General features: G+C 36.4%; 1 protein-coding gene across 2 annotated transcripts in view; it reads right to left on the bottom strand.

Annotated features, from left to right (window-relative positions):
* LOC123537927 (uncharacterized) overlaps nt 1-15865 on the bottom strand; it is a 129798-nt gene that overhangs the window by 74392 nt on the left and 39541 nt on the right. For both annotated transcript variants that reach the window (XM_045321859.2, XM_045321860.2), the window contains exons 2-3: nt 11180-11383; nt 3441-3533 (exon numbers count right to left, since the gene is read on the bottom strand). In XM_045321859.2, the coding sequence (XP_045177794.2) occupies nt 3441-3533; nt 11180-11383 (297 nt within the window). The remainder of the gene's footprint in view (nt 1-3440; nt 3534-11179; nt 11384-15865) is intronic.

Genomic DNA, 15865 nt, shown 5'->3' with positions numbered 1-15865 from the left:
TTCAAAGCTAACCTAGATTTCATCAAGGCAATCATTCTGACCAAAATTCATGAAGATTAATTGAAAAATACAGCCTCTATCGCATACACAAGGTTTTTCTTTAATTTGACCTAGTGACCTAGTTTTTAACCCCAGATGACCCATTTTCAAACTCGGCCTCGATTTCATCAAGGTTATCATTCTGACCAAAATTCATGAGATTAATTGAAAAATACAGCCTCTATCGCATACACAAGGTTTTTCTTTGATTTGACCTAGTGACCTAGTTTTTGACCCCAGATGACCCGTTTTCGAATTTGGTCTTGATTTCATCAAGGTAATCATTCTGACCAAAATTCATGAAGATTAATTGAAAAATACAGCCTCTATCGCATACACAAGGTTTTTCTTTGACTTGACCTAGTGACCTAGTTTTTGACCCCAGATGACCCATTTTCGAACTCGGCCTAGATTTCATCAAGGTAATCATTCTGACCAAATTTCATGAAGATCAGTTGAACAAGAGCTGTCCGTAAGACAGCCAAGCTTGACTATTCGAAATATTGTCACAGAAGCAGGAAATTATTACCCAAAATGTTAAATATCAAAAGAGTTTTAAGTCTGAAAGGGGACATAATTTGACCAAAATGCATATCAGAGTTATGGGACTTGATGCTATCAACTAGTTTTATAACCCCGAAGAAACATGTTAAGTTTCAATTCCATATCTGCATTAGTTTTGGAGATAGTACCTTGCATGTAAAACTTTAACCAGAATTTTCTAAGTCCAAAAAGGGGCATAATTTGCCCAAAATACATGTCAGAGTTATGGGACTTGATTCTGTCAACTAGTTTTATAACCCCGAAGACACATGTGAAGTTTCAATTCAATATCTGCATTAGTTTTGGAGATAGTAACTTGCATGTAAAACTTTAACCAAAATTTTCTAAGTCCAAAAGGGGGCATAATTTGCCAAAAATACATGTCAGAGTTATGGGACTTGACCAGTGAGGTAGGTAATTGATCTAGAAAAAGAAAAAATAAGTTTAAAATCCATATGCCTTTTAGTAATAGCTGTATGTACTTGCACGCAAAACTTTAACCAGAATTTTCTAAGTCCAGAAGGGGGCATAATTTGGCCAAAATACATGTCAGAGTTATTGGACTTGACCTAGTGATGTAGGTAATTGATCTAGAAAAAGAAAAAAATAAGTTTCAAATCTATATGCCTTTTGGTAATAGCTGTATGTACTTGCAAGCAAAACTTTAACCAAAATTTTCTAAGTCCAAAAGGGGGCATAATTTGGCCAAAATGAAGGTCAGAGTTATGGGACTTGCTGCTATGAACTAGTTTTATAACCCCGAAGACACATGTGAAGTTTCAATTCAATATCTACATTAGTTTTGGAGCTAGTAACTTGCATGTAAAACTTTAACCAGAATTTTCTAAGTCCAAAAGGGGGCATAATTTGCTCAAAATACATGTTAGAGTTATGGAACTTGACACAGTGAGGTTGGTAATTGACCTAGAAAAAGAATAAATAAGTTTCAAAGCTATATGCCTTTAAATGATAGCTGTATGTACTTGCATGCAAAAACTTAATCAAGGTGTGACGCTGACGCCGACGCCGACGCCAGGGTGAGTAGAATAGCTAGACTATTCTTCGAATAGTCGAGCTAAAAAAATACAGCCTCTATCGCATACACAAGCTAAATGTTGACGGACAGACAGATGACAGACAGACAGACGCCGGACATCGAGTGATCAGAAAAACTCAGCTGAGCATTTTGAGAACAAAAAAGGTAGTCATCCGAAACAAGCGCTCTGCATGTCGTCCCCATGTGGTGAACATTTGTGTCAAGTTTCTTTGAAATCCTTCAAGGGGTTCAAGAGTTACAGAGCGGACATGAAATTGCTAACAAACGGATGGACAGACGGACACCGGCGACATAACATAATATGCCCTTTGGGCGTATAAGAAAGGGTTATTACTCTGCTGTTACTGAAGAGATCCTGATGAAAGATATGCAAACAACACCACCTGATAGCGATGACCTATATTTGCATAAAGTTTCAGGAAAATCCATCATTCAAAGGATTATTTTGTTATGATGGCATTATGGACTGTAAAACAAAGGGCAATAACTCTTAAGTTAATGCAGTGATCCTTACAAAAGTTATGAAGATCCATCAATAGGTTACTTAGATACCGTCAAAGTCTCTATCTTTCACCAAATCAAGAGGAAAAACTCTGATTTACTGCAGTGGGTTAATGGGGATAACAGTAAATGTGAGCAAAGGTCAAATGCTAATTTTAATTAACTAGAGCTGCTTTTGAGAAAAGCGCATTGTCTCCCACAACTGCCTAATCGTCTGAATAGTAAGTCTGCCTTTATATACTGTTCACTCACAGAAAATATACCTTTGATAGTTTTGGTGTAAGTTTTGAAATAAGTTTTGGAGTAAATGGCCTTTCAGTAATTCAAGGGCCATAATTCTGAAGCGCCTGGGCCGATTTGGCTAGTTATCGAACTTGGTCAAGGACTTATTGGCAAACACATTTTGTTCAAGTTTGGTGAAGACTGGATGAGAAATGTTCGCGGACACACGGGCACACACACACAGACAGGAGTAAATCAATATGTCTCCCACCACAGTGGTGTGGGAGACATAATTAAGTGAGATTTGGTGATTCTAGTAAAAATACTTTTTGAACTATCAGTATTTGAATAATCAGCATTTTCAATTTTACCAAATCAAGGGGAAAACCCAGCTTTATCTGGATTAAAAGGAATAAAGCAATATGTAAGCAAAGGTTATGAGCTAACTAATAAATATGTTAGGTCTTGGGATTCTTTATTTGTTTGTTTTGGGTTTAACACCATTTTTCAACAGTATTTCAGTCATGTAACGGGGGTCAATTAACCTAACCAGTGTTCCTGGATTCTGTGCCAGTACAAACCTGTTATCCGCAAGTAACTGCCAACTTCCCCACATGATGAATTATCAGAGGTGAAGGACGAATGATTTCAGACACAATGTCTTTTATCAAATCTTCAAGGAAAACATACACTTCGCCAGAGGATCGAACTCGCGACCCCGTGATCCATAGACTGACGCTCTCCCTACTGAGCTAAGCGGGTGGGTTTCTTGGGATTCTAGTTAGAATGCTTTTTGAATAAATAAGCATTTTCAACTTTACCAAATCAAGTAGAAAAACTCTGCTTTTACTGGGTCAAAGGTGATTATACAATACATGAGCAAAAGTTATGTGCTAATTATTAATTATGTGAGGTTTGATGATTTTTCCTGAAATACTTTTTTCTTCAATTTTTAATTTCTGACGGACAATGCCAAAGCAATATCCCTCCACTCTCGGTTGGGGATAAAAACAACAAAGGCAGACAAGAAAATATGAGGCAATATTACTGAATATGTAGTTTAATAAAGTTACAATACCAGACACAGTTTCGCTGATAATTGTCTTATCATCTACAGTTAAAGTGACAGATATTCCATATTCCGGCGCAGGTAATGAAAAGTTTGCACAAACTGAAAATAAAAAACACAAAAGTGAATTATGGAATGCCCATGAAAATAAACACTTTTCTACTGGCAATGGCATTATTCACTGGCAATGACAAACTTTATAAAGTTTACCTAAAACCACAACAACCTAATTCAAATGAGAAGTTTTGCTTCAAACATTTCTTTGCAAAACAGAGTATTGGTCAAATTCATAACTGGAATGTTGCTTAATGTTATTAATTACATGTATAAGAAACAGTGAAACTGGCCTTTTTCAAAGAGATCTCTGAAATGATCCTTACCTCCCTTTCCATTATGCAATGCATGCAAATTTTCATTAAAACTATAAGCACTGTACATAAGGCAAATTACTAAAATAATCTGGCAAACAAAAGATGTAGACTTGATTTTCATTTTAAGAAATAAAGATGTGTCTTTTTGAGTTTTTGCACTCATATTTTTAGTGACAGTGGCCTCATATACAACGCAAACTTAAGTATTTCTGTTTTGACTCATGACCTTGGTCCTAATGGCCTCTAGTGCAATCCCAATGCAAACATTGTATCAATATAATTTCCTAAAGCCCATTACTTTCTGTTTCATTATAATTTCTCTTCACCCTACCTCAAATCATAGGGATCCGTCACGTGCTATGATAGAGGGGAAAAAATTATGATAGAGGGGATTTTTTTTTTGTTTAAAATGTTTTTTAGATGAAAATTCAAGAACTTATATGTGAAAAAAAAAAATCATCCATAAATAACATAAATATAAACAAGGGGTGGAACATGACCAATTTCGATCTTGTCAACTACCTTCTTGTACCCCATTCTATCGCGCCACATATTTGTAATATCCGACTCATAACCACTGAATTACATGAGCAAAGGCTCACTCTAACTGAAAATGTACATTTTTCCCACCTTAAAATGTTCAACAAAGCCGTAATTTATAATTTTATATATGCCGACACAGCCGTGTTTTCATCTTGGACACACAGTCGTAAAATATAAACACGATCATGTCCAGGTGTAAAATGCAATAAATAGCCGTTGAACGTGGTGAAACAAGTTATGGTTCTTAAGAATGATAATACATACACTAACTGCAAACATTTACACACCTCGGAAAGCTCTATCGACGAAGAATTCGTGTATTTTGTCTTTCTCGCTCTATTTTCTATCATTTCTCGGCATGTTGATATCACGTGACAATCGTCAAACACAGTTCATGAAACCTGTGTTCTGACTGGATGACTGATACAAACAAGAGCTGTCTGATGACAGCGCGCTCGACTATTCAAAGCATTGATTAAGAATGGGGTCAAAATATTTCCACGGATATTCAGACAGAAGAAATAAATAGATTAGACAAACAATGTTCCTGTATTTCTTTGATTTCGATAAGTCTTGCACTAAATGGCAATGTATGAGCTAATTTCAAAGTCCAAAAAGGGCCATAATTCAGTCAAAATAGTTATGTACTCTTGCCTACAGATGGAAATCATAATGATTAACAAGTGTTCAAAGTTTAAAAGCCATATGTCAAATAGTTTTGACAAAACATGGACTTGTATGAAAACAGAACCAATTTCAAAGTCCAAAAAGGGCCATAATTCAGCCAAAATAGAGGACAGAGTTATGTACTCTTTCCTACAGACAGAGACTGTTATACTAAACAAGTGATAAAAGTTTCAAAGCCATATGTCAAACACTTTACAAAAATATGAACTGGTACGAAAAACTTAACCAGATTCTAGTCAAAAGGGGCCATAATTCAGCCAAAATCCCTGATGGAGTTATGTACTCCTGCCTATAACTGGACATGGTGATGGTAAACAGGTGTTGAAAGTTTCAAAGCTTTATCTCAAAAGACTTTGTCAAAATACGAACTGGTACGGAATATTAACCCAGATTTCTAAGTCAAAAAGGGCCATAATTCAGCCAAAATCCTTGATGGAGTTATGTGCTCTTGCCTATAACTGGACATGGTGATGGTAAACAAGAGTTGAAAGTTTCAAAGCTTTATCTCAAAAGACTTTGTCTAAATATGAACTGGTACGAAAAACTTAACCAAGATTTCTATGTCGAAAGGGGCAATAATTCAGCCAAAATCCCTGATGGAGTTATGTACTCTTGCCTATAACTGGCCATGGTGATGGTAAACAAGTGTTGAAAGTTTCAAAGCTTTGTCTTAAAAGACTTTGTCAAAATATGAACTGGTACGAAAAACTTATCCCAGATTTCTAAGTCAAAAGGGGCCATAATTCAGCCAAAACCCTTGATGGAGTTATGTGCTCTTGCCTATAACTGGCCATGATGATGGTAAACAAGTGCTGAAAGTTTCAAAGCTTTATCTCAAAAGACTTTGTCTAAATACGAACTGGTACGAAAAACTTAACCAAGATTTCTAAGTCGAAAGGGGCCATAATTCAGCCAAAATCCCTGATGGAGTTATGTACTCTTGCCTATAACTGGCCATGGTGATGGTAAACAGGTGCTGAAAGTTTCAAAGCTTTATCTCAAAAGACTTTGTCAAAATGTGGACTGGTACTGAAAACTTAACCCAGGTGTGATGCCGACGCCGACACCGACGCCGTGGTGAGTAGGATAGCTCTACTTATTCTTCAAATAGTCAAGCTAAAAATGATCATGTGACATTTCTAGTGTCATGGACGGAAAAGAAGAAATGTTTGTTACAAATGATAAAAATACACGAATTCTTCACCGATAGAGCTTTCCGAGGTGTGTAAATGTTTGCAGTTAGTGTATTTATTATCATTCTTAAGAACCATAACTTGTTTCACCACGTTCAACGGCTATTTATTGCATTTTACACCTGGACATGATCGTGTTTATATTTTACGACTGTGTGTCCAAGATGAAAACACGGCTGTGTCGGCATATATAAAATTATAAATTACGGCTTTGTTGAACATTTTAAGGTGGGAAAAGTATACATTTTCAGTTAGAGTGAGCCTTTGCTCATGTAATTCAATGGTTATGAGTCGGATATTACAAATATGTGGCGCGATAGAATGGGGTACAAGAAGGTAGTTGACAAGATCGAAATTGGCCATGTTCCACCCCTTGTTTATATTTATGTTATTTATAGATGATTTTTTTTTTCACATATAAGTTCTTGAATTTTCATCTAAAAAACATTTTAAACAAAAAAAAATCCCCTCTATCATAATTTTTTCCCTTCTATCACAGCACGTGACGGATCCCTATGCACTGTCCCTGCCTACTGGAAAAACTAGCTATGACTTTGTAGGTGTCAATTTTACTGTGCATGCAAGATGCCAGAGTAAACAAGTGAATGAAGTATTGCCATGCAATACAAAGTCCCCTACTGGAAGGCACCTAATTTTCTCTACTGCAGTATAACATAATGAACTGATATCTGTCAATGATCTGTCAATGATGTATAAACAATATTGTACTACATATACAATATGTTATAACAACACACTTGGATTAAAATGTGCATATATAAAAACCCACAGTTGTTTTCATATTGAATTTTTTTGGCTGATTATAAAAATGTTATCATGTAAGTTATTTATAGTAACAACAAAGGGAAATTAATCTTTAAAACAAGAGGGCCATGATGGCCCTATATCGCTCACCTGTTATCATTGCACTTGAGGACAAGAAGGTCCTCAGAAAAAATATCTAAGTCCAAAGAACAGTAACAACAAAGGGAAGAAATTTAACCAAAAATAAAATAAAAATTCTTACAAGGTACAGATATGTCAAAATACACCTACAAATTGGAGGTACCATCCATGTTGTACCACAGAAAAGTGGTCTCTGTTTTTCCCTACGGCCAATAGTAAAAAAGTTACTAAAAATAAGCTATTTATAGTAACTTAAAAGGGAAGTAATTAAAAAAAGAATTATTGTAAGTGAAGAAAAGAAGGATCTGCCAAATAAATCTGTTGACATAAATGAAATTTCAGATCAGTATCTTCATTAGTTACAGAGATATACTCATTTTAATTTGAAATAAAGGGAGGTAATTTGACATAAAATCAGTCCATAGTTATCTACCCTGATTGGCTCAGTCCAACTAATAACAATAATGAAATTTCAAGTAAGTACTATAAGTACTTACTGATATAAATCCATTTTGATTACAATCAGGGGAGGTAATCAGATATAAAATAACTCTGAACCTACGCTTGGATCTGATTTGTCATGGAATCCAAGAATTATTGTTGTTGAAGTTATTTTGGAAGTTTGTATCAAATAAAACCATAAATGAAGTCTCTATATGTCTGCAAAAGCCAAAATAGCCAATTTTGGACTTTTAAGGGGCCATAACTCTGGAACCCATGAAGAAATCTTGCCAGTTCAAGAAAGGAACCAAGATCTTGTGGTGATACAAGTTGTGTGCAAGTTTGGTTAAAATCAAATCATAAATGAAGCTGCTATTGTGCTGACAAGGTCAAAATAGCTAATTTTGGCTTTTTCAGGGGCCATAACTCTGGAACCCATAATGGGATCCGGCCAGTTCAAGAAAGGAACCAAGATCTTATGGTGATACAAGTTGTGTGCCAGTTTGGTAAAAATCAAATCATAAATAAAGCTGCTACTGTGCAGACAAGGTCAAAATAGCTAATTTTGGCCCTTTCAGGGGCCATAACTCTGGAACCCATAATGGAATCTCACCAGTTCAAGAAAGGAACCAAGATCTTATGGTGATACAAGTTGTATGCCAGTTTGGTTAAAATCAAATCATAAATGAAGCTGCTATTGTGCAGACAAGGTCAAAATAGCTAATTTTGGCCCTTTCAGGGGCCATAACTCTGGAACCCATTATGGAATCTCACCAGTTCAAGAAAGGAACCAAGATCTTATGGTGATACAAGTTGTATGCCAGTTTGGTTAAAATCAAATCATAAATAAAGCTGCTATTGTGCAGACAAGGTCAAAATAGCTAATTTTGGCCCTTTCAGGGGCCATAATTCTGGAACCCATAATGGAATCTGGCCAGTTCAAGAAAGGAACCAAGATCTTATGGTGATACAATTTGTGTGCCAGTTTGGTAAAAATCAAATCATAAATAAAGCTGCTACTGTGCAGACAATGTCAAAATAGCTAATTTTGGCCCTTTCAGGGGCCATGACTCTGGAACCCATAATGGAATCTGGCCAGTTCAAGACAGGAACCGAGATCTTATGGTGACACAAGTTGTGTGCAAGTTTGGTAAAAATCAAATCATAAATGAAGCTGCTATTGTGCAGACAAGGTCAAAATAGCTAATTTTGGCCCTTTCAGGGGCCATAACTCTGGAACCCATTATGGAATCTCACCAGTTCAAGAAAGGAACCAAGATCTTATGGTGATACAAGTTGTATGCCAGTTTGGTTAAAATCAAATCATAAATGAAGCTGCTATTGTGCAGACAAGGTCAAAATAGCTAATTTTGGCCCTTTCAGGGGCCATAATTCTGGAACCCATAATGGAATCTGGCCAGTTCAAGAAAGGAACCAAGATCTTATGGTGATACAATTTGTGTGCCAGTTTGGTTAAAATCAAATCATAAATAAAGCTGCTACTGTGCAGACAATGTCAAAATAGCTAATTTTGGCCCTTTCAGGGGCCATGACTCTGGAACCCATAATGGAATCTGGCCAGTTCAAGAAAGGAACCGAGATCTTATGGTGACACAAGTTGTGTGCAAGTTTGGTAAAAATCAAATAATAAATAAAGTTGCTATTGTGCAGACAAGGTCAAAATAGCTAATTTTGGCCCTTTCAGGGGCCATTACTCTGGAACCCATAATGGGATCTGGCCAGTTCCAGAAAGGAACCGAGATCTTATGGTGATACAAGTTGTGTGCAAGTTTGGTCAAAATAAATCATAAACGAAACCACTATCGTGCAGACAAGAAATTGTTGACGGACGAACACACGACGGACGACGGACGAAGGGTGATCACAAAAGCTCACCTTGTCACTATGTGACAGGTGAGCTAAAAAAAAAAAAATAATATAAGTCCACAAGAAACTCTTTACCAGGTAGAGATAGGTCAAAATACACCTAAAAATTGGATGTAACATGCATGCTGTACCACAGAAAAGTGGTCTCGATTTTTCTCTACCGCCAGTTATAAAAAAGTTACAATAAAATCTATTTATAGTAAAACAAAGGGACGTAATTCTAAAAACAAGGGTGCCTCATGGTGTTGAACACATCAAAATCCCTCCATGCATGAAGAAGAAATGTTCCGTACAGTCATTCTTGAATTTGACCTTTGACCTCTAAATATGACCTTGACCTTAGACCTAGGGACCTGGTTCTTGCGCATGACATGCTGTCTCATCCAGGGGAATATTTGTGCCAACTGTTATCTAAATCCTGCTTTGCATGACAAAGTTATAGACCGGACAGGAAAAAAATCCTCTTGACCTTTGATCTCAGTGTGACCTTGACCTTTAAGCTAGGGTACTGGGTGTTGCGCATGACACGTCGTCTCATGGGAAACATTTGTGCCAAGTAATGTTAAAATTCCTTCATGGATGGCAGAGTTACGGACGGGACAGGAAAAAAACTCTGTTGACCTTTGACCCCCAATTGTGACCTTGACCTTTGAGCTAGGGGTCTGGGATTTGCGCATGACACGTCGTCTCATCATGGGGAACACTTGTGCTAAGTGATATTAAAATCCCTTAATGAATGTCAGAGTTATCGACCGGACACGAAACAGACCCTGTTCATGCTATGTTAACATTTGACTGCTAAGTGTGACCTTGACCTTTGAGCCAGGTGTCTGAAAGTTGTGCATGACACATTGTCTTATTATGAGGTATATTTGTGCCAAGTAATATTAAAATCCCTTCATAGATGGGAGAGTTATGGACCGGACAGGAAAAAAGCCTTGTTGACCTTTGACCTCCAATTGTGACCTTGACCTTTAAGCTAGGGGTCCAGGTTTTGCGCATGACATGTCGTCTCCTCATTGGGAACATTTGTGCCAAGTAATATTAAAATCTCTTCATGGATGGGAGAGTTATGGACCGGACAGGAAAAAAGCCCTGTTGACCTTTGACCTCCAATTGTGACCTTGACCTTTGAGCTAGGGGTCCGGGATTTGCGCATGACACATCATCTCATCATGGGGAACATTTGTGCCAAGTAATACTAAAATCCCTTCAAGGATGGGAGAGTTGTGGACCGGACAGGAAAAAAGCCCTGTTGACCTTTGACCTCCAATTGTGACCTTGACCTTTGAGCTAGGTGTCAGGGTTTTGCGCATGACACGTCGTCTCATCATGGGGAACATTTGTGCCAAGTAATAATAAAATCCCTTCATGGATGACAGAGTTATGGACCGGACACGAAATTGCGGACGGACGGAATGACAGAATGACGGAAAAGCGCATTCCTATAGTCCCCGAAACTGGTTTTCAACCAGTAGGGGACTAATAAACACAACTGATACTGAACATCCCGGAAAAAATTCAGAAGTTACTATCTAAAGGCTTTATCTTTGCCATTTCAGTTTCAGTCATTTGAAGGAGTTTTCAAATGTCTACAAAAAAAGATTAGCATCAAATTCAAGGGTTTTTCAAGGTCTGCACAAACCATGTTAAAATTTTATGAGGTACAATAGATATTATAATAAACAACAGACAAACCAAATGCTACACAGTAACATACCTGTATCATTGAGATGGATTTTATCCAATTCTACATGGGCACAACAGCCACAGTTGTAGCCATGACATGTACACCCGCTAGAGTTGTCCTTCCCAGTAAAAGAGATAGGATCTTTCAGTGCACGAAGTACATCGTGCGATACTTTTGAAGAATATGGCCGCAGTCCATTTTCAACTTCTGTTTTTATCTTTTTGAACTTATCAGCTGAAACAAATATATTTTTTGTGCTTGGTGCAAAATTACTCTTCTTTGTCTATTTATCATTCTTTACTGTGAACTCCGCTCATGAGCCAAAAATGTATGACAGACTATTAACAGCAAAATGTGAGGTCTAAAGAGAGGGGAGACTGGAAATGAAGTTCAAGTCTTTGTTGAAATTGTAAATAAGTAAGGAAAAGTTAATGTAACAGCACTGGTGGTTGGTTCAGTTTGTTTGGACTGATCAAGCTGGATCTCTGGCAGGGCAGCAATATTACCAGGTAGATTGTTCCAGGCGATACCATGGTGGGGGAAGGACCTTTTGAGGTTATGCATTGGTATTGCCTCTATCGGATATACAGATACATGTACAAGCTTTTCACCGGACTGTTTACATTTCCTTACGAAATGTAAATGACTGTGGAACTCCAAAAGAATATAAGTATGTATCATGCCAATTAATTTATATCAAAATAAACTGTTGACAACAGATTAACGAATGTAAATAAATTATATTGGACATTCAGCAGAAAAAAAAAAAACTCTTGAAAACAAACTTGATGGCATGACAAGGCATATAAACCTATTTATGTTATTATTCCACAATAAATAATTGCCATGGAACAATTTGTTTCATAATCAAATAACAGATATGAATCCCTACGGCCAATAATAAACAAGTTTCAAAATAAGCTATTTATAGTAACATAAAAGGGAAGTAATTAAAAAATTTTTTATTGTAAGTGAACAACACAAGAGGGCCATGAAGGCCCTGTATCGCTCACCTGACCTATTGACCTAAAGATCATCAAGATTAACATACCAACCAAGTTTTATTAAGATATGGCAGGGCACTAGACAACTTTTGGGGACAGGTACCCATACCCTCAGGAAGGGGAATTTTTTGTCGTTTTAAGACAAAAAGGCCACATATATTTTACTACTTTTCACACTTATTAACACTGTTTTCAATCATTTCTAACAAATGTAACTATACTGCAGCAGTACCCTTCCTTTGATGCATGATAATATAACTTGAAAGAGAGTTCATATCTAATTGTGTCAAACAACCTATTATCAGGGGAATTTTTATCTGAGAAAGGGGAAAAAAACATATTATTTTATGAGGGGAATGGGGCCCATATTCAGCCCTAAAACCAGCCAAATGAGTGCCCTGTATGGTCATAAATGTGGCCTCTAGTGTTAACTAGTTTTTCCTTTAATCTGATTTGACCCCACATGACCCAGAATTGAAATTGACCTACGATTATCAGATAACATTCTGACAAGTTTCATGAAGGATACAGTCATAAATTGGCTTCCAGATGGTTACAAGCTAAAACTTGTTGACTTTGACCTTGGACCTTGATTTAAGCTAGGGTCCGTTTGGATGACTGTCGTTCCTTCATTGACTTGTGACCAAGTTTTTAAAACCTCACATGGATCCCAGGAATTGAACTTGACCTCAATTATTCAGAATATTCCTGACCAATTATCATGGGATACATTGTCAAAATCTAATCCTTCAAGGATGAGATTGTTACGACAGTAAACCTTTGTTTGACCTTTGACCTATTTGTGACCCTGACCTTGAGCACCGGTTTATACAACCATTATTGGATCATTTGTTAATTTAAATCTTCATATACAGATTATGGCAAGAATGTGGTCCTAGAGGTGACTAGAATCCCGTGTTAAAGCGACCTATGTGAACCTAGGTTTTAACCATAGGGGACATAATTCCAACTGATGCCTAACATCCGAAAAATTCAAGTATATCTAAATTATCTGACCACAGTTTCAGTCTGAAGGATAAGTCTAAAAAAGTTGACATCTAAATTGGTTTTACAAGTCTAAACCTTTAAATTTGACTGGTGACATAGTTTTTTAACCCACCAAAGCTACATTAATACCTGATCTAGATGGCCAATCACATGCACAAAACCAATTTGATGACATTCCCCGAAGTTTCCTAATAAAATAATCTAGGATTTTAAAACACGGGTCTTCGGAATTTTGCAGTTTGTCCGGTTTTACACTTTTTTTACTTTTAGACCATTCAAGTGAAAACGAAAATAATTTGTCGCGGGTAAAATATCTATATGTATTATCATTTACGTGAACCCCCTCATACTAACGATAACAGCAAAGTAGGAAAAGAGATTGTGAAGTCAGCTTTTAGATGAATCAATAAAAGTGTCACGGTTGGTTGTCAGTTTGTATCGGTCGTATCAGCTGGCTTGGACAGCAATCAGTGAGTCAGGCGATACCATGACCTTTAAGGTTTGCAGTATTGCCGCTGTCGGTTAGTATTAAACGTTTCAGACTGGTTTCAAATTCATGTTGACTGGGAACTCCAATATTATTATGTATATCCAATAATTTAAAATATGTTGAAAACATTAAGATGTATTTTTGATCACGGAAATCAAAACAAATGTGGCTGCGGCATTAATAAAGATGTTATTATGTACATATATCATGGTCATTTGATTTCATGAATCATCACACGGAAAACCCCGCATAAAAATAATTTTCATAATTACTATTTGTAATAAAAGATAATTGATTCAATTTGTTATTGTAACTTGAAAACAAATGCCATGAAGTCCCTTTGCAACCAGCCCTGTACAAAAAAATACAACAATTTTATGAGGGCAGGGCACAGAATGATAAAGGTAAACCCGGAGGGAATCGTTTACAAATTATCGTCTTTTAAAAAACTGCATCTTTCAAAATGAACTATTGTGGTTCTCCCGATGCAGAAATATAACTTAAAACTTTAATTTCAAAATTGTAGGAATTTTTATTGAAGGTAAAAACTATTATGGGGGAATGATACATCCTCGGCCAAACCCGCGTGGCCATTTTGTTTTTATTATTACCATGCGTGAAGAATTGACTTGCCACGTTCAAATAAATCGTGACAATTCTGGTACAGTCGGGCCAGATTCTTAAATTAACTTGATTGGCTTGACCCTTAGATCATAATATGTGGTCGTGTAACTACTTTGACATTGACCTAGTTATAGATTTTCCACTAAAGAATTGAATGGAAACAGTTATCAAGATAATCTGCCGTTTCGATGAATAGTCACGTGGTTGGCTTTAGACTATGTTACGCTAACTTTGATTACATGTGCCTAGTATTTTCCACGACCCAGAAAAACATACCTTAATCTTAAACTTAACATCACACATTCAAACGATAGGGTATAATGTTTCTTGTATGGTTATAGCTCGTGACCTGGTGCCCTAGTTTTTAATGCAAGACATGCCTAAAGTTCTGTTACATCTACAAGTTTTGAAAATATGTAATTACATTAATTGGTAAAGTAATGGGTGGGTGTTACCGCCGATTTGACTGATTTATCGTTTCGTCACCAGAGTTAATTAAAAATTTATCCGGAGTGTTAACAAGCTTTACCTTTGATTTGACCTGGTGACCTAGCTTATGACCCCACCTCACCCAGATTGAAACTTGATCTAAAGATCTTTAAGATTAACATTCTGATCAAGTTTCATTAAGATACGGTCATAAATGTGGCCTCTGGAGTGTTTTCTAGCTTTTCCTTTGATTTGTCCTAGTGACCTTGTTTTTGACCCCACATGACCAAGATTCAAGCTTGACCTAGAAATCGTAAAGGTTAACATTCTGACCAAGTTTAATGAAGATACAGTCATAAATGTGGCCTCTAGAAAGTTAACAAGTTATCATTAGGTTCAACACATCTGACCGAAAGAGTTTTGCTGTTGATCATTTAAATTCTAAATTTGACTGGAAACCTATTCTGTCACGCTCTTTGGAATAAAAATAGCTAAATACGTATCTCATTGGTATAAGACACTGTTTTGTCCTGCTATTTTTGAAATACCTTACATTTACAGTATTATGGTTTCTTTCTGTTTATATTATTCGAACGCAGTTATTAGGAGCTTTTTTCTCCCATTTTGTTTTACAAATGCAATGACACTGCAACTTATGCCCATATTACCAAGTAATGAGATCCAAGCAACTAAAAGGGAAAAAAACTTACCTTGTGGGTATGCATTTCGCTATTTACATTTGAAAGCTGTTTCACCATTTTTTTCTTAGTATTTTAGATACTTTTTTTGCATTTTGCGGCGTTTAGATTATGACGCAAATGTATCTGATAACATGTTATTATATTGTGATTTTGATACAGACAGTAGACATTTTTTGACCGGTAACTTGATTCAGTATTATATCTTATAAATCTTTTGAAGATAATACTAAAATTTCTTTACTGGCGTGTCTGAATCATGAAACGACCATAAAAGGATATCAAATTATGTTAACCTGACATCTATTTCTTGTAATAGTGGTAAAACTTTTGTTGGTATTAACCAGTATGGTATCATCTACATTTAAGCAAGATGAACATTTACAGTGAAATAAAGGTCTACAGTAGAAATTATTAAATGAATTACAATTGTGAAATATTTACTAAGATGTAGAACTAGGAA

This window comes from Mercenaria mercenaria, chromosome 18 (genome assembly GCF_021730395.1).
Source record: "Mercenaria mercenaria strain notata chromosome 18, MADL_Memer_1, whole genome shotgun sequence".
NCBI lineage: Eukaryota > Metazoa > Mollusca > Bivalvia > Venerida > Veneridae > Mercenaria > Mercenaria mercenaria.
The sequence above is the reverse complement of the archived record's forward strand: the minus strand, read 5'-3'. Positions and strand labels throughout refer to the sequence as shown.